General features: G+C 38.7%; 3 protein-coding genes and 1 non-coding gene across 8 annotated transcripts; 3 read left to right on the top strand and 1 right to left on the bottom strand.

Moving 5' to 3' along the window:
* Positions 1-522: 522 nt before the first annotated feature.
* Positions 523-2,837, top strand: LOC133843910 (retinoid-inducible serine carboxypeptidase). Its single transcript, XM_062277675.1, has 4 exons — positions 523-679; positions 1,393-2,181; positions 2,236-2,421; positions 2,485-2,837. The coding sequence occupies exons 1-4, from the start codon at positions 607-609 to the stop codon at positions 2,778-2,780; spliced, it is 1,344 nt and encodes a 447-aa protein (XP_062133659.1). The 5' UTR covers positions 523-606; the 3' UTR covers positions 2,781-2,837.
* A 335-nt stretch (positions 2,838-3,172) lies between these two features.
* On the top strand, positions 3,173-6,141 carry LOC133841976 (uncharacterized). Of its 5 annotated transcripts, none has more exons than XM_062274850.1 (3): positions 3,173-3,712; positions 3,786-3,896; positions 3,957-6,141. In XM_062274850.1, the coding sequence occupies exons 2-3, from the start codon at positions 3,828-3,830 to the stop codon at positions 5,595-5,597; spliced, it is 1,710 nt and encodes a 569-aa protein (XP_062130834.1). In that variant the 5' UTR covers positions 3,173-3,712; positions 3,786-3,827; the 3' UTR covers positions 5,598-6,141. The 5 variants fall into 5 exon arrangements, with proteins under 5 accessions (XP_062130834.1, XP_062130835.1, XP_062130832.1 ...); XM_062274851.1 differs by having other exon boundaries at positions 3,173-3,467; XM_062274848.1 differs by having other exon boundaries at positions 3,174-3,708.
* Positions 6,142-7,067: 926 nt separating this feature from the next.
* Positions 7,068-8,929, top strand: LOC133841977 (uncharacterized). The gene is made up of 2 exons (XM_062274854.1): positions 7,068-7,487; positions 7,849-8,929. Exon 2 carries the CDS (start codon positions 7,922-7,924, stop codon positions 8,855-8,857), a length of 936 nt encoding a protein of 311 aa, XP_062130838.1. The 5' UTR covers positions 7,068-7,487; positions 7,849-7,921; the 3' UTR covers positions 8,858-8,929.
* A 10,028-nt stretch (positions 8,930-18,957) lies between these two features.
* Trnak-uuu (transfer RNA lysine (anticodon UUU)) lies at positions 18,958-19,030 on the bottom strand. Its single transcript has one exon. It is a non-coding gene; the product is annotated as a tRNA-Lys (tRNA).
* Positions 19,031-19,253: the final 223 nt, after the last annotated feature.

A 19,253-nucleotide genomic window follows, 5' to 3' on the forward strand; every position in this document is an offset into this window, starting at 1 on the left:
ATAATCTCCATTATATATAGAGCCTAATTCATTAAGAAATATTTTAAAAATATTGATTTTATGATGTTAGTTTTGAAATTTGTATTTTTCTATTTTTGTTTTATGTGAATGATCCGATATAGTTAAATTAAATTTTTACTCTTTAATCATATTAAATTTAATCTATTATTATATTTAGAAGAGTGCAATATTTTTATTTATCATTACTAAAAAATCAATGCCAAGTATAACTGACAATTTAAATCAAACATGAGATCAAGATGAAACGTATTTTCAAATAATTATGAAAATACTTTCTGTGACGAAGGTATTAAATAATATTAAATGATAAGTACTAATCGAAAATCGAAAATGACATCAAACTTATGACTTAAGATTGTCACGCGTCGACGCCATCAAAGATTGTAAACACCCGAAGACAAGAGCGATCAATGGGGATCGTCCCACATCATAAGCATTTACTTATTTACTATATTATTAGATTAGAAATTCTTTGTCGAGCAACCACTTTGCTTACCTCTTCAATAGTAACTCGATCACTCGATCAGACGTTCGCCAAACTCGAAGGTGTGCAGACGACCTGGGTGAACACACAATTAGTGCAAAATGAGTCGTCTATTAACCGTGTTTCTGGCGCTCTTCGCGATCGCGATCGCTGGCGGCTTTGGTGCTGTGAATGGTGAGTGGAGTGTTTGAAGCTGACCTCAATTTGACAGCCAGACAACATGCTGGGCTAGAGCGAAGAAAGAAGAACCACTTGAGTATGCCAAACAGGTGTTAATGAACGTAAAGTCTAAATTGATATCATTTCCAAGTAAAGCAAAGTTACATTAGCCGCTGAGATTGTTATCTTATCGGCACTATTGATATCCCTTCTGCTTCTGAATTCATCAGAAAGCGAATCTATTAATTAGATCTGAAGAGGCTTATTATACCTGTTAATAGTAGGGCATTATAAATTAGTGGCTATCTAAAATGTAGAAGCGATCTAAAGTGAAGGAAATATTTCCTTATGAAGAGTAACATATTGTATTGTTATTGGGTTATTAGTTCCCCTTGCTCTCCGACTATGTGAACATCTATATATCAGAGGCGAGCGATATCAAATTTAGTAACTTTACTAATAAATGAATTTAGAATTCGATTTTAACTACGCTCTTTAACAAGACCAAAAATGTAGACAAAAATCCAACGCTCAATACAATTTTTAAGTTATGAATATGAGGGTAACCTCATTTCAAACTGTTTCTGAAAATTTCATGACGATCGTAAGTTGTTCTAGAAGTAATTCCTTATCTTAAAATGTATATCAACAAGTTATTTGAACTGCAACTTTTTAAATTGTTCCCATTTCTTCCAACGATTTATTCTACATCTCTTTCTCCCTCACAGCTCGTGAAGGTTACGGTCCTGGTGATCAGGATTGGGGCTTTGTGGATGTGCGCACCGGAGCTCACATGTTCTATTGGCTGTACTACACCACCGCCAATGTGACCAGCTACACACAACGTCCGCTTGCCATTTGGCTGCAAGGTGGACCAGGAGCTTCATCCACCGGCTATGGTAACTTTGAGGAATTGGGTCCCTTGACGTTGGAGGGCGTTCCTCGCGAATGGACCTGGGTGAAGGACATGAATGTCCTTTTCATCGACAATCCCGTTGGTTCAGGCTTCAGCTATGTGGATAGCTCTGCCTATTATACGACAACAAACAAGGAAATCGCCTTGGACTTGGTTGAGTTCATGAAGGGATTCTATGCTCTGCATCCGGAATTCAAAACCGTTCCTCTTCACATCTTTTGCGAAAGCTACGGCGGCAAAATGTCTCCAGAATTCGCTCTAGAGCTCTACTATGCCATAGAACGCAAGGAGATTGAGTGCAATCTGAAATCTGTGGCTTTAGGTGATCCCTGGACATCTCCCATTGATTCGGTGCTCGCCTGGGCGCCTTTCCTGCTGCAGATGGGCATTGTGGATCAGAATGGACACGATAGCATCGAGTCGGCTGCCTTGAGGACCAAGAATTACGTCGACAGGGGCCTTTGGACTTTGGCGACGATGCAATGGAGTTTGACCCAATCGGTTGTTTTGCGTGAATCGAAGGGTGTGGATTTCTACAATGTGGAGACTCCTACGCGCGGCGATGCCTACTCGAGGCAGATGGCTTTGTTGACGCCCGAAGGTAAGTCTGTGACCGATTAACGGCATATCGATAACTATGGAGTATGTTTTTTAGAACGCATGATTCGCACCTTGGTGCACTTTGACATCGATGAGAATCGCGATCAGATGCTGTCGGATCTGATGACGGGTCCAGTCACCGCAGCCTTGAACATCACCACTGGCGTTGGTTGGGGAGCGCAGAGTGGCGCCACCTTCTCAGCGCAGATGGGCGACTTCATGAAGCCAGTTGTGCACATTGGTAAGGTTATCGAAAATGTTATCGAAATCGAATATGCAAATTAACTGTGCTTTGGCTGTTTAGTTGAGGAACTTTTGAACAATACTACACTGAAAGTGGGCGTATTTTCGGGTGGCTTGGATCTGATTTGTGCCACGCCCGGCACTGTCAATTTTATTGCTGACATGCAGTGGATCAATAGGACCGAGTACTTGGCCACTCCGCGTGTGGGCATCAATGTGGATGGTGTGCTCGAGGGATACGAAAAGACTGCTGGCAACTTCAGCATGTTCTGGATTAATCGCTCTGGCCACATGGTCCCAGCTGATAATCCTCAAGCCATGTCCCACATTCTGCGCTATTACACCAACTACGGCTAAATAATATTTATGTACACATAAATATGTAATGCAAATAAATATGTATATGTATGTAAATTTACTCAACAGTTGCACGTTTTTCGTCTTTCGACTTTTCCAAAAATGGCGATCGAACGAAAGCAAATCGCAGTTTCGTTTCAATAACTGTAAAGTTCTCGCATGCGCAGTGGGGTGGAGAGAGCGAGAGAGCGCAAGTGAGAGCACGCAACGAAATCGAACTACCCTCTCTCCGTGTAACGGCCTTGCAAAATGTTCAACTTTGTTGGTGTTTGTGTGTGTGTCGCCGTCATCATCTGCTATTATCTGCTTTAGCACTCACATACAGACACACACACACTCAGAGTCATAGACTGAGACACACACATGTTAAAGTTGCGCGCTGCTTGCGCTTATCACAAGCTCTCCGCCGGCGCAGAAAAGTGCTCTCAGTGCGCATTCGCGCTCACAGAAAACTGAAAACAAAAAAAGCAACGAAAAAAAAAAGCAGAATGAAAACAGCAGCCGCTGGCAGCGGGTGGGACAGCTATTTTTATATTGTACGCCGTTCGGTGCGCTAGTCGGTGGAATCAAAAACATTTTGAAAAACAATCGCACACGTGTATGTACGTGTGAATGCGTGTCTAATTGTGCAGTGTAATTATTATAAATATGCATTAACAAATCAGCAACAGCCATAACAACAACAAGGTAAAGTGCATGCAAAAGCGAATGAAAAATAAAAACAGACTAGAAAAAAGTCAGCAACTGGGCGACGTTTAGTTGCTGTCAACGCGCATAATCGTAGCACATCGCACACGGACACACACACACACACACACACACACATGCAGACGTAGGCAGGCCAAAAATACATGTGTATGCACGCGACTATGCGGTGTGTGTGAGAGCGAGCGAGAGAGAGCGAGTGCAGCAGCAACAAGAACACAGGGTGAGTGAGCGCAACAGAGAAACAACAATAAGAACAATGCATGAATTTGACGTTGATGTATTTTTTTAAACTTTCAGGTGCATTTTTTAAACACACACACAAACAGTTATTAAAAAGCAATGCGTGTGCGCGACAAACGCAAGCAACAGAAGGAGCAAAAGGCTCAAAAAGCGAACGATAAGCAAAAGGTAAATAAGAGAATTGTATTTAAATAGCTCTCGTATTTAATCAACACTTAATCTCTGCAGCAGCAGCAACAGCAACAGACAGAAGCAGAGCCGAAAGCAGCAAGCAAAGCAGCGACGCCAACTGCGACGTCGACGGCGACGCCAACGTTGCCAGCGACGGAGAAAGTGGCATTTGATAATCGCATCAAACGCAAGAATGTCTTGGCCTTGAATGAAAAAGTGGCCGCATTGCGTGAATACGATCGTCAACCCGTCTACAAACATGTGGGACGCATGTTCAACTGCAGTCCGGATCAGATCAAGCGGATTGTGCAGCAAAAGGAGGAGATCCTGAGGGCGTGGGAGCAACGCACACGACGCAGTCAGGATGCCAAGACGCAGGAGTTGAAAGTGGTCCGCGTATCGATGTTGGGCAAAGCTGTTTACGATTGGATACGTCGCATGATGTACTACAAGGACTTCATCATCTCCGATGGGTTGATTCAGAAGATGGCGCTGCAATTCAAGAGCTTTATGGGTCTGAACAACTTCTTTCCGCATCAGGAATGGTGCGACAAGTTTCGTGCCACATACAACATACAGCACAATGATACCAAGCTTCTGAAGATTGGCTACACGCAATCGCATTCGGTGCAGATCAATGACATAGCCAAGGATGTGATGTCCGAATGCACGCCGGCTGCAGCGCAGCAGGAGCACGAGGATCAGGATGACGAGGAGGAGGATGGCGACTTAAGTCTGGCCACCATAAGTGGCAGCAGTCACGACGACGACGATGGTGATGATGAGCGGGATGTGGATGTGGATGGGGGAGGTGATCTGACCGACGAGGAAGAACAAGATGTTAAACCCACGATCAGTGAACTGCAACAGACGCGTGTGCTCCAACCGCTGCCGCAGCTGATGCGGTTGCCACAAGTTCCCCCCGGCACATCGCAGAAGGTGCTGCTGGCCACGCCCATTCTGCCACCCGGAGCAGCCGCCGCTGCTGGCGGAGCACAGACCATGACCATCATACCGCTGGCAACTTTGGCCCAGAGCATCACACAACGTCCGTTGACGGCGCCGACCACAACGACGACGGCGACGCCCAAGGCGGGAATGCCGCCGCCTATGCTCGACATTAAGCAGGAGATCAAAACGGAGCCCAAGGATGAAGAGGAACAGCCACAACAACTACAACAGCAACAGCAGGAGGAAGAGAAGCCAATCGAAGAGGAGCCGGAGCAGGAGCCTTTGGTGCGCATCAAACAGGAGTTGGACAGCGATGGTGAGCTGCTCGATGGGGAGGAGGATGAGGAGGGCGACAACGGGGGGCGATCGAGTGTCAATTCATTGGTCGAAATTCTCGCTGGCAATGCGGATGTGGAACAGCAATACATTGAGCAAACACGTGCGATGCGCAGCTTGGAATATGCCACGCCCCCGATGACAATACTTCCGCCCATGCCGACGCTAACCAAAGCCCCAAGGCAATCGCCACTTCCGACAGCAACAGCGACGCCGCCGCCGCCAGCAAAGCGGCAACGACACGATGACAACAACAACGGAGAGCAATCATCATCGACAATCATCAGCTGTTCAGAGGCGCGCAAGTACCTGAAGCGATTGGAGGAGTTCGCACTCTCCAGGGAGAACTATCGCCTCATTGGGCTCATCACGCGAGCCGATGAAGTCATGCGAGAGCTGGCAGATGAATAGAAAGAGTCGAAGATACCAAAGTATCTGACGGATATGGAAAGTATCTAGAATGAGATACTTATCGATTGAAAGCAGATAGTATATTCAGATAAACAGGACATGGAGAAGGAGTTGAAGACACAAAAGTATCTGACGGATATGGAAAGTATCTAGAATGAGATACTTATCTTGAGATAAACAGGACATGGAGAAAGATTTGAAGACACAAAAGTATCTGGTGGATATAAAAAGAATCTGCAATGAATAGAAAGATTTGAAGATACAAAAGTAACTGTGGGATATAGAATGAGATACTTATGCAAATAGTATCTTAAGATAAACATAACATGGAGAAACAGTTAAACATACAAATGTATCTATTAGATACAAAAATATCTTTTATATATATATAAAACATTAGCAACTAAACTATCTAAGCACATCTTGAAGATGAAATCAATCATTAGCAATAACGTGAATATTTTAGTTTGTTTTTTGTTTTTACTTTGTACACGTACCAAATACATTTAAACCAAAAATATAGCAACTAAATCACATAAAAACACATACACACGTGTTATTCAATTGCAATTGTATGCGGAAAGTGTTGTCATTGTTGTTGTTGTTATTACAATTGTGGCGAGATAACCGGAGCCAGCCTGCTACTCATATGCATATGTGTACCTTGGCCCAACAACAATTACACACACACACACTCACATACTCTACATGCGACGTTGGCGTCGTCGTCGCTGTGCGCATGTCTGCCCTTAGCTGGTGGCCGTTTTGTCGACAACGCCGCCGCCGCCTCTCTTTTTCTCTCTCACTCTCGGAAAGTACTTTTCGTGCTCTCACATGTTCTTGCGCTCTCTGTGCTCACCAACACTGGCAAAGGTCGCTAAACTCATAGCATGTGTCGGTGTGTGAGCGGTGGGTGGTGATGCACGTAACTGGCGCACAGGGTGACTGCAGCGAATTATTCAAAACAAATGTTAGATTACAGAGCTGTGCATGCCATTAACAGAATTACAAGAATGCTGCTCAAGTAATTAACAGAGTTGTATAAAAGTGAACTTTGTATGCACACTTCTTATGATACAAATAGAAGAGTAACTTGTTTATGTAATGTAAGCTTGTACGCTCAATTACACGCATGATGGATTGTGACATAATTAGGCAAGGCATCATTTTGTTCATTCACGGCTGATTTTATAAAGTCATGTAAATCAGTCGGTTTGTTGGTTGTTTTGATGCGCATGTCTGCCCTTAGCGCAAAACTTAGCCTGTTCGCTCTCCGCATCGCATATAAACAGCTGTTCACCAACACATGATTCACTTGCAGTGTGTGTTTGTATGTGTGTGTGTATAAAAAACACGTCTGTCATTAAGCAGGCGACTGACCAAACGTCCACAGGGTGGCTATGCAGCACAGGCATGGTTAAGTCCTCCCAGTTGTCATAAAAAATTTGTTTATTAAAAAAAACAATTTTAAAATACGCTTTAATTTTTTTTTATTTGCTAAATGTATATAATAATTAGGTTCTTCTATTAACGCATACCAAAGCATTCATACATATACACGCACACATACACTTACTCTTGTTCACGCACGCAATTAAAGAATGAGCGCATGTTGATTGATGGCAAGAATTTACCCAAAACGCAAACAAAAACTATATACATACACAAACACACATACACAGAAGTAAACTCGAAAGTATGCCTATACATATAAACACATACAGCTAAGCGCATCGACATGAGCTAATCAATCAATCAATCGACAACAAGCAACGCTCTCAGCGTCGCACATCCAACGTCACCGTCAGTCTGTGATTGGCGCTGCCCCGGGAAGGTCGTTCAAGCATACGTACGTATGTACGCGTTATTTCAAGGAAAACATCGTTATCTGTAAGCCATTAACATTACCAATCAAATATTTAAATATTGCATGAAAGAGACTTTGTTTATTCCCAAAATAAAAGAGCTTTCCTAAAGCTGTTTTATTTAACACACAAGTGGTCACAAATGTCATTTCTGAAATATACGTGAAATATACCAATATAGAGAATGCCAAAAGTCGTCAGTTGGTCACACTTCTATGATATTCCAAAACATGAGTAAAATGGCGCGTCATTTTAAACATCACCTCATTCCTGTTTTTTTCACAAGTCTAAAAACACATTTTTTGTTACATTGGAAATGTTCTTTATGTATTAAATTTGTTTATATGTTGTATGTAATATTAACATCATCTTTCTTTTGTTTATAGTTTGCGCACAACCTGAGTGAATTGGAAGTTAACAGAGCACTGTTATTTTCAACAGATTTCCTGGCTGTGTGAAATGGCGGCGTTGCCAGATCGCTTCAATGCCGGTAAGCGGTTATTTTGGTGCGAATTTTTGAAACTTTACGAGCAGATGCCCGAGCTGTGGAATGTACACAATTTGGACTATAGAAACAAGGAATTAAGGAATGAATCATATGAGATTCTACAGACAAAGCTCAAAGAAATTGAACCAAATGCCACAAAAGCCGATGTCGGTCGACGGATCAACATTTTTCGCACAAATTACAGACGAGAACAGATGCGGATTTGGAAACAACAAGAACTGGGATTGCATCCCAATCTGTGCAAGCCCACATTGTGGTTCTACGAAAACATGAGTTTCCTGCAGACCCAAGAGTCTTTTCAGCACAGATCTAAAAGGTCGCGACTGTGGAATAAGCAGGATACACCACAGGATTTCAAGGCAGACGTTGGCTCACATTCATCTTCAGAGGTTCCCGAGTCGAGCTTATCCTTCCTCCAGCATCTGCAGAGTAATTTGGATCCACTAGACACAACGCCAACGGCATTCTTAGCACCTGCCACCACAAATCGCGACACAATGCCAACAGCTTTCGATGAGAGCATGCTAATCAGCCCAAAGATTGAAATATTTGATAGTGATCCGTCGATGGAAGTGAATAGGCAAGGTCACAACGATGATGTTAAGATGGATAACGTCAATTCGAGTATCCCAGATATTGGCGAGCCAAATGGCTCGTCTGCACCGGCGACGACTGCAATGAAGGGTCTTCAAACAGACAACGCATCTCCCATTCTCAGTGAAGCCTCCGAAGCATTAGCAAAGTCATGGGCCATTCAATATGAGGAGATGGCGCCGACGCAACGAATTCTGGCGAGGAAAGCTATTGCTGATATTCTTTTCGAAGGCTGTATGGGCAACTTGCGGGTTAATCGTGGCGATCGCACTACTGTGGTTAATAATGTTTAAGGCTTGTTGTACTCTATGAACTACAATTGTAAATAACTAATAAATATAACGACAAATTAAATACAAGACTTTTCATAGTGTGACCAAAACTATGAATATGGATGGACATTGGAAAATATACCGAAATATGCTACATCATAGCTGCCAACTGGTTACACTTTTTGTTTATTGGCTGTGTGGCGGTCGGTCGATTAGTTGTGTTATCGCTCTCACAACTGATATCGCAATTTGAATTTGTAGTCCGTTACTCAATAATTCAAAATTCAATTTGAATTTACTTTAGTACTTACTATTAAATGCACATCCAAGATAATTTCTTAAATGAAAATAAAATGAGATTCAAATTTAGATTTTATTTTAAAAATAAGTGCATGAAAATAAATCCAGACTTAAGTTTAGATTTTATTTTAAAAAATAAGTGCATGAAAATAAATTCACTCTAAAAATTGAAATTTATTTTAAAAATAAGTGCACAATGTGAATGTTTGCTGTAAATATGAGTCGAATTATAATGTGCTTAATCATAAGAAGGCTTTACATGAAAATTTCGATTTGCCAAATACATTTTTTCATTGATTAATTAGTTCGCTTTCTTTCTTGCATACAAGTATTAAATATTTATTTTAGTTTATTTTATTTGCCATCGTTTGCTTAACACAAATCTAAACAGCTTGTTTAATAACTAGTATTTAGCAGCGACAATTACTTTCAAATTTGTTTCACCTCTTGAAAGCAGCGCAGCGAAAAACTTTACGCCAACATTTAATAAAAAGCGAAATGAAAAATCTTAATTAGCGACATGTGCATGTGATTTGTGCTATGTATAATGCTCTGGCAACGACAGCAGCTGTGTTTGACCACCCGTCCGTCGAGCGGTCGAGCGGCCACCGCCCATCCGGTGATGCACTTAACGCGTTTGCAAATGATTTGAGCAGCTGTTGCCACTGCCACTGCACCTGTGAAGCTATAGTTAAAACTTGAAGCTTGGGGCCGGGACAACGCCTGTCTTAATGCCGCGCTGAGTCTGAGTCGCGCCGCCTGTTTTGCCATTTTACGTGTAATTTTTGCCTAGCCCAACCGCATGGAAAAATTCAAATCACTGTGAATGGGGAGACGAAGCGATGCTGACTGTTGTTGCTGCTGCTGTGGTTGCTGCTGACTGGCCTAAGTCGCTGTAGCATTTTGCACCTGTCGTCCTACGCATGTGAAAATCAAGCGCAACTTTAATTGATACAACAACACGGCCAGGCTGAAGAAGGGGCCTAAAACAGGGCTGAGTTGTTGCACGTGTTGCACTGCAACCTCAGAGTGCTTGCTTGCTTGCTGCGATGCGATTGCAAATAGTCGCGGCAAAAATGTTGTAAAAAATGCGTGGAGCCTGCACACAGCTGCTGCTGAGGTTGAGGCTGAGGCTGGAGACTGCGACTATGCTTGGGGGAAAAGTGAGCCCTTGACACAACAACAGCAACAACAACAACTACGATTCGAACAACAACAATTCGAGGCACAACTGATCACTGCAAAGTTTTGCAGCCTTAAATGGGCATTGAAATTAAATGCAGCTGCTTTAATGACGCTGCTGCTTGCACTTGGAGCAAATGTAGAGGACAGAGGGGAGTGAAGAGAGAAGTGGAGTGAGGAAAGGGGAGCGGAGGGAGGCGTTCAGCGGTGGGATGCGTATCAAAATGGCCTAAACAAATCTGTGAATATGGCACACAAAAGGCTGTGGCAGTTGTTCGCTGCGGTGGGCGTTGCATGTGGCAGTTGTTCGCCTGGGCGTGGCGCCACAAAAAATGAAATGCAAGCGACTGCGCCGGTGGCCGATGTTGCGATGCCTCGCTGCCTCGATGCCGCCTCGCACACTCAACGTGGTGGGCGCCAGTTAACAAAGAAAACAACAGCAACAGCAAACAGCAACTGCAACAACAACAACTGCAACAACAACAACAACAACAACAGCAACAACAACATCGACAGCAATGTTTTGCCTTTTTGGGCCGTTTAATGGGAGTTGCCGTTGCCTTTTTTGGTTCAACGAAATCAAGAAACAAAAATCAGTTTATCGCAAGTTGTTGCCGTTGGAGTTGTTCTTTGTTGTTGTTGTTGTTGCTATGGTTGTTGCTGTGGTTGCTGATGTTGCACTGATGATGATGTTGTTTGCTCAAGTTTAACGTATACATATAAAAATAAATTCGTTTTGTGCGCAATTTGAAATGCAATTCAAGTCCTAAAACGAAAGACTTAGGCAACAAACTCGCCGGAACTACAACTACGTCGCATCGCCTTCTTTTTTTTTTTTTTTTTGATTGCAATTCGAAGCGGCGCATAACCCTTGTGGCACGATTCGCCCGCTGCCGTTCATAAGGTGCTCATCAAGCACCATAAAGCTGACCAATCGAGGTCTACATTTTCCACTCCCAATGACCACAGTACAGAGAACAAAATTTCATTTTTTGTATTATTAAAAATTATAAATGTGATATTAGTGTAATTTCTAATTTCTATTAGAATTAACTAATTTTGTTTTTATTTTTATTCTTCTATTATTTATATATGTATAAGAATGTGCATTCTACTTACAGTTGTGCTCGTTCAAAAAATAGCAGTGTGTTCTACGCTTTTAAAATTAAAACAATACTATTTACCTACTATAAGATATACACAACTTCAAGACAAAATTTAGCTATATTAGCTTAAAATGTTTATTTTAAAATAATTTAACTAATTTTTCAATTTGAGTAACTCAATATTTTAGTAATTTTGATAAATTGAAAGTGTTTTTTACTACAAACAAAAATATAATTTGCGTCATAAATATTTTTCTTATTGTTTACCTTTTTGATTTATTTATGTAATACTTTTCAATATACATAGTTATTTACAATGAAAATGTACATCTTTAATATTCGTTGAAATATTTATGTACAATGTATATAGTTTTTAATTTGCTGTCAATAAGTGAAGGAACATAGTATTATATTTCAATTATAAGAGCTTTGTAAATTATAATGTCATTTTTTTATGTTGTTCATCTCTTAAAGTACTGTAGTACATCAAATTTGTGTATCTTACTTACTATTTATTTAATTTACGCATTCGTACTAATTGTCAAGTATAATTAGTATTATTTAGAATACTTAGCTTTGCATATTTTGTGGTTCCTCTAATTTAGACATTATTTGATTTATCATACTAATGGAATAACACCGCAAAGATTTGCTTTTATTAAAAATGTTTTGCTTCTATTGAAAATGGGTAGCTGGTCATGTCATGCATGTAGCTTTCTTACTTATTTTAGGTTCTCTTATGTACTATTTATTTCATCTACTTATACATAACAATACTTAAATGAAATAACTTTTATTTAAAATTTAGAAATTTAAAAAATGAGCTTAAGAATTTTCAAAATAAAATTTCTTCATTCGAAATAAAGTTGGAATGTAATCAGTACAATTTTTTCTTTTTAATTCTAACAGCTTTGCAGTTTGAGAATACAATTTAATTAACTTGTACATTCCAGCTTGATCTTATATCATTGCATTTCTCTCAGTGCACTGGGTTGCCCGTTGCTGACCATCCTCGGTCGAGGTCAATTGCTGAAGAGTTGTACAAGCTTTGCTTGGCTGCAATTGATTGCAAACTTAATGAGAGATTTCCAATTTGTATTGGCCGATAAAATAGCTCATCGTCAGCTGCAGTTCAGTTGTTGTAGCTGTTGTTGTTTGCTGTTTGCTGCGTTGTTTGCGCACGCTGTGTAAACATGCGAGAAATAAACAGTAACCAATTGCATTTCTCACACGCTGCTGCGGGGCACGCGACAACAGCGGACAAAAGCAACCCTCAAAAAGTGAAGATTCAGGTGCAGACCACGCGACTGTTTAGTTTTTTTTCTACTTCTTTTAGGGGTGGGTTTCGGTGGAAAAGCTGTTGCTTCACAAAAATCACACGAGAACTCAAGCAGTTGCTGCCAAATGCGCCTGGGAACGTGAAATCCAAAAATCGGAATGAGAATCAGAATAGGGATTCGGATATGGGAATGGTCAGGGTGAGAGAGCGTGAGCGTGAGCGTATCATGTGAACTGTCGCTTTGGTTTGGCCAAATTACTGCTCGTCCACTAATGAGACTGCGATGGGAAGCGAGTGCTTGAAATGTGGAATGTGGGCGCGCAGACGCAACAGCAAAAGCAACAACAGCAAAAGCAAAAGCAACAACGGCGTGACGAATAATGTGAGAGTGAGAACTTTATTAAAACGTTCTTTGGCCTGGCTTGGATTTGTTTGGCTGCCCTCGAAGTGTGGGCAACAAAGGGTGTATTAGACTGAGAGCAGCGCAAGTGACTTTTGAAAAGAATAGCTGAAGGAAGAGATTGAGTTGAATAGTGACAGATCATGGGCATAATACTCAAGCGAGGGTCTTTTAATTTGGCGTGTGCATTGTGCGAATATTAAGTACTTCATGAATTAACGAACTGACATTATTTAAATAATTGTGTATAAATATGGAAATTGTATACTAGAAATTATAATGATAAACTATATTTTGGCATTTATTGTCTTAAACACATTTTTTTTGTTATATTTATAGCTGCTATTCGCTTCTAACTTCTGCCGTAATAAATATAAATATATACCAAAGATAATCTTGGTATATCTTAGAGTTTGTTCGGTATATTAATTTGGTATACTGTAACAAAAATACTTCAAATTGATATACAAAATAAAGGCCTTGGTATATTTCAGTATTTCTTTGGTACCACATTAATATGGTATATTTAAAGTTAAAGTATATCTATATAACATAGTAAGAATTAAGAAGGATATCTACAATAGAACAATAATATTACAATATAAATAAATTTGTGTAATTTCTTATGACAAATTTTAAATAAAGAAAAAACATAAATGGTCTGTTGTCGTATTAAAATATTGCACTTTTAACCTTTAAATTTAATTCAGCTGAAGTTTTACTAATGTAGTTATCTTAAAAATGTGACTATTGTCTTCAGACAAATTGTAATTAAAATAAAATAAATATGTAATTCTGCTTTGCTTCAATATTTTGCTTTGTTCTTACATTTTTATCACACCTAAAATTAATCCGATTATAGTTAAAAAATGTTCTGTAGTCAAGTGCAATTATAACATTTCTTAGTTTAGAACCTTACTGTGGATTTACTATTCTATTCTTCTAACATACAAATATTATGAAAAAATTGGTTTGATTGTTTTAACACAACTGATAAATAAGCTAATGTTACATTAATATATGCATACACATTTGCAATCATATAAAATAATGTGATTTTAGTAAATGAATGAAGATGAAGTTTTAGTTTTACTTAAGATATAATAACTTTACATTGATCTGCTTTTTGTTTTAACACAGATTTCAAAACAATTATATAGATATCATAATATCTCTTTGTGTTCATACCCATCACTTTACTACTATGTATGCACTACTGAACTACTTTTATTCAGTTACCTTTAATGTGATTACAGGGTATGTTAAAAGTGTGTGGTCAAGCAAACAAATTGAGTTAGTTGTGGGCACATTACATTGTCGAAAAATATTCTCTTTGAGTTTGAGTTTGTTGCACATTTGGAGTATTCTGAAATTGTTGAAATGCTTTTCACACGGACACAGACACGGAGGCGGTGAGAAAGCGCACGAAACGTGGGACTGTGAAAATTGTGAAGCGAAGAACTCAGACGAAGAACAGAGAAAACAGAGCAGAAAAGTGAGAACGGAAACTTTTTTTTCGTTTCGCACACACACCTGTAAATGGGTCAAGCTGTGTGTGTTAATGAATTGGCAGCTCATTTTGATTCGGGATCAGGCGTTGTGGCTAAATGCGGGCATTACAATTAAAATTAAAGCATAAGCCGCATCAAAAATTGACATGCTGATCGCTGCTGCACAATTTGGCAGCAGCTGAAAAAAAACTTTCGTTTGTGGATATGGAAACTTGTGCGTTAATTAACTAAAAAAGATACGGCGCCTTTTGATTTCCGAAACTTTTATGGTCAATTCATTTAGGTAACCCAAAAAATACAAAAAAAGCATAAGGAAAGAACGTCAAAAAATTGAAACCGAAAATGTTGGGCTCATTTTATGGGCCGGCGACACCTTTTAAGAGCGCCAATCGAATCAATGTTTTAACACGAGAATACCATTTCCAAAACGGGCTCATTAAGCACTCCCGAATAACCCGAAAAAAACACAAAAAAACACAAAAATAAAAGCCATAAAAAATTATCAAAAAAAACCTAAAATATATATAAAGGATGCGAATTCTACGAATGCGCAGCAGCTGCAAAAAGTAGAAGGAGAATCGTTCGTGAATTCGAATTGAAATTGGAATTCATATTCATTTGATTTCACAATGCTGCGAAAGTGAAACTGACTCTAAAACTGAAGGCAGGTGAATGGAGCAAAAGCCAAAACAAAATGCGCCATTGCCCAAAACTGACACACATCTTTTTCTTACGATTATACCTGCTATCTATAGGTTAGAAGGGTATTATAACTTGCAACGTAATAGTATAAATATATATCATCTTAAGTGTTTCTCTAGTATTTTCATTTGATATATTGTAAGAATAACACCGCAATACTCAATAAAGTCAATTATAGTATTTCTTCGGTATATTAATGTGGTACATTTTGAAAGTGATAGTATATCAATATACCAAATGCAACATTTGGTAACCTGTAGTATTTTGATCTAATAATTCGGTATATTGTAAGAAAGTATTATTCTTACAATATCTATTAACAAATAATAATAGTCTTTTAGGTATTTCTGCGGTATATAAATACGCTAAGTATTTATATTTCGGCCAAAACCCGAAATGGGTTGTAGTGCCACCTAATAATAATAATAATAATAATAGTATCGTTGTACCAAATATAGGCTTTGGTAAATGTTAGTATTTCTTTGGTATATTTTAAGTAATAGTGTATATCAACAATAATCTTTGGTATCGTTGTACCAAATATAGGCTTTGGTAAATGTTAGTATTTCTTTGGTATATTTTAAATAATAGTGTATATCAACAATAATCTTTGGTAAATTGGTTAATTTCTTCGGTATATTAGTTTAGTATTTTTTTACAAATAGTAAATCAATATAACAAATAATTGCTTCTGGTGTATTAAGCTATTCCCTGGTATATGAATTTGGTATGTTTTAAGTAATAGCATATCGATAAACCAAATATAGACTTTGGTAAATGTTAGCATTTCTTTGGTATATTAATTTACTATATGTATATTCATATCCCAAATATAGACTTTGTTAACGTTAAGTATTTCTCGATATATTAAATTAGTATATTTTAAGAAAAAGCGGAGCGGGTATCACTCAGTCGAGCACTGTTTTATAACCGAAATTAGTATATTAAATATTGATATTTCTTTGGTATATTACCATAATTTGGTATATTTTCAGAAAAAGCGGACAAGCATAAAGAGAGAGTAAAAGTATATTCTTATACCAAAAATGGATATACATCCATATACCCAATATAGGCTTTGCTAACGTTTTGTATTCCTTTGGTATATTAATTTGGTATATTTAAAAAAAAAAGCGGAGCGGGTATCACAAAGTCGAGGACTGTTTTATAATTGATCGAAACAGTATATCGTTATTCCAAAAATAGTATATTCATATACCAAAAAAGGCTTCGGTACTTCTTTGGTATATTAATTGGGTATATTTCAAGAAAACGCGGATCGGGTATCTCTCAGTCGAGCACTGTCACTTTCTTACTTGTGCTTTTTTGAGACTTTGACAAGAACGCGCTCAACAAGTTTTGGCAATTTGAAAATCTCTGCGCTAATTACTGCAGAGAAGAGCAACAACAGCAGCAGCAGCAGAAGAAGAAGCAGCAGCAGCTGCTGCTGTCTTCAGCTTGGTCTTTGGTCTTGGCTAATTGAACTCATCAATTTGGTAGCTAATGAAGTGGCAGTCGGAGTCGCAGACGCAGTGGACCAGTTACCATTTTACCAAAAACTGTCGCCTTGCATTTTCAGCTCCAGCGAAATTGCAATGCATGAGACCAAAGAGAAAAGAGAGAGAGAGAGAGAGAGAGAGAGAGAGAGAGAGAAGCTTGCTTCTGCCTTGATTGTCGTGGTCCGATAACGGCGAATAAAACACAAAATGCCAAGTGCTTCCTGCTGAAGCTACCGCTGGCTGCTGCTTGCTGACTGCTTTCTGGCCATTTAATTAGCAGGTTAATTGCCCATGAGGCAGGCGGCAAGCAGCCAAAAAAAAACAAGTAAGAAAGTTACAGTCGAGTGTGCTCGACTGTGAGATACCCGCTACCCATTTTTAATAAAGGCAAAATATTGCGGTATCATTTTGAAAATATACCGAAAATACATAAAAAAAATACTAAAAATATACCAAATGGTATGTTTGGTATATCAATATAGTACCACATTCAAAATATACCATAGACGGCTCAATATACCAGATTGTCAGCCAAAGTAACTAAGACCCTTATAAGTAGGCGTTTTTGCCCATACAAAAGTATTTCTTTTATAACTTCCACAATTTTTATCTGATCGCAACCAAATTTTCAGGAATCATAACTACTATAGTTATTATTATATATACCAAAATTCGCAACTCTAGCTTTAAAATTACGCTTGTTTTTTTGATTTGCGGGGCGGAAGTGGGCGTGGCAAAAATTTGAAACAAACTTGATCTGCGTGCAAACATAACAAATGCTGTCGAAAAAAAATTATAGCTCTATCTCTCGTAGTCTCTGAGATCTAGGTGTTCATACGGACAGACGGACGGACACACAGACACACAGACACACAGACGGACAGACGGACATGGCTATATCGTCTCGTCTGTTGACGCTGATCAAGAATATATATACTTTATAGGGTCGGAGATGCCTCCTTCTACCTGTTACATACATTTCCTGCCGGCACAAAGTTATAATACCCGTCTACCCTATGGGTAGCGGGTATAAAAAGTTTGCATCTTGCCAAACGCCGCCACTCAGCAACTTCATTAATAATTTTGTGAAGACAACTGCATCTTCGACTTTGACTACGATTGCGACTGCGACTTCAACTGCATCGCTGTCTGCATCTCTGGCTGCATTTGTCATAGACAAGCGACAAGCGACTCGTTTGGTTAGTTTTGCCTGCTATCGACGTGGCCAATGACAAATGATATGTTGACAGCAACGCAACGTCAGCAGTTGCTAAATTTTGACACTGTCTTATCGAAGCTCAACTCCGATTGCCCAGACGCATTTGCGCAAATATTGTGAAACTCCAACACAAACTGCATTTGCAGGGGGAGGATGGAGGGAGAGAGAGAATTGAATGGCAGTCAGAGAAGAGAGACAGCGAGTCAAGTCAGAAATCAGTAGCCATAATTCATTGTTATCTGCAAAACGGATTGAAGGTCTTTAAGTGCCCCCAACTTAGCTGCTGACTCTTAAGACTGCTCCACATCGATCATCATTTCATTGGCATTTCTCTTATCGCAAGAGATGCGCATTTCGCATTTAAGCGCAACAGTTGTCCAGTTAAATCCCTTTTGCAGTTAAATAACTGACTTACACTTGCTGATAAGTCGCTTTTGCATATAATCAATTTTTGAGCAGTAATCAAAAATGTATGGGAAAGTAACTACAATAAAATTACTAAATTATTTTCTTACAACTTTTAATAAATAAATACAACCAACTGAAAAGAAGTTGTAAAATATGTCTCATTGGAAAATTGGAATTATACAATTTACTTATAGTTTAAACAGACAGATTGTAAATAAAAGAAGAGAAAAAACATTTTTAATTTAAAATTAAATACTAAATTTAATTTAAAGAAAAGATAATGCTGGCTGCTGGGATTTCGACTTAAAGTCTTAAATATGTAATAATATAAAATAATATATAAATATATTTATTCAATTGATTCTCTGCGAAAGTAAAAAAGTCTTAAGCTCGATTGAGGGACTAAAAATAGTTTAAATTAACTAAATTATATATAATATTATATTTTATTTACGAGTTTAATTATTATACAAAAATAATAATTTTAAATTACTAGTATTTAAATTTATTATTACCGCCCGAGCAGGGACTTGAACCCTGGACCCTTGGATTAAAAGTCCAATGCTCTACCGACTGAGCTACCCGGGCACTTGACTAAATTATATAGAACTGAAAAAATATTAAAAAAATTCAAACTAATTAGAAATTTTGTTTTTGCATTGTTTATTGTGTGAACAATAATTTAATAAATTAGAAGGTAACAAGGCGCAATAACTTTTCTAAATCTCTCATTGATATTTCATTTTCTTTGCTGTACAAATATTGTTACAAAACATACAAAGTATCAACTCTAATTATGTTAAGCAGACAG

Source organism: Drosophila sulfurigaster, chromosome 3, assembly GCF_023558435.1.
Source record: "Drosophila sulfurigaster albostrigata strain 15112-1811.04 chromosome 3, ASM2355843v2, whole genome shotgun sequence".
NCBI lineage: Eukaryota > Metazoa > Arthropoda > Insecta > Diptera > Drosophilidae > Drosophila > Drosophila sulfurigaster.

Excerpts from the sequence above, each read along its gene's own strand:
- LOC133843910 (XM_062277675.1), top strand. The coding sequence starts at position 607 with ATGAGTCGTCTATTAACCGTGTTTCTGGCGCTCTTCGCGATCGCGATC. Across the intron at positions 680-1,392 it reads CGGCTTTGGTGCTGTGAATG|CTCGTGAAGGTTACGGTCCT; the intron begins GTGAGTGGAGTG and ends TCTCCCTCACAG. Across the intron at positions 2,182-2,235 it reads GGCTTTGTTGACGCCCGAAG|AACGCATGATTCGCACCTTG; the intron begins GTAAGTCTGTGA and ends TATGTTTTTTAG.
- LOC133841976 (XM_062274850.1), top strand. The coding sequence starts at position 3,828 with ATGCGTGTGCGCGACAAACGCAAGCAACAGAAGGAGCAAAAGGCTCAA. Across the intron at positions 3,897-3,956 it reads AAGCGAACGATAAGCAAAAG|CAGCAGCAACAGCAACAGAC; the intron begins GTAAATAAGAGA and ends TAATCTCTGCAG.
- LOC133841977 (XM_062274854.1), top strand. The coding sequence starts at position 7,922 with ATGGCGGCGTTGCCAGATCGCTTCAATGCCGGTAAGCGGTTATTTTGG.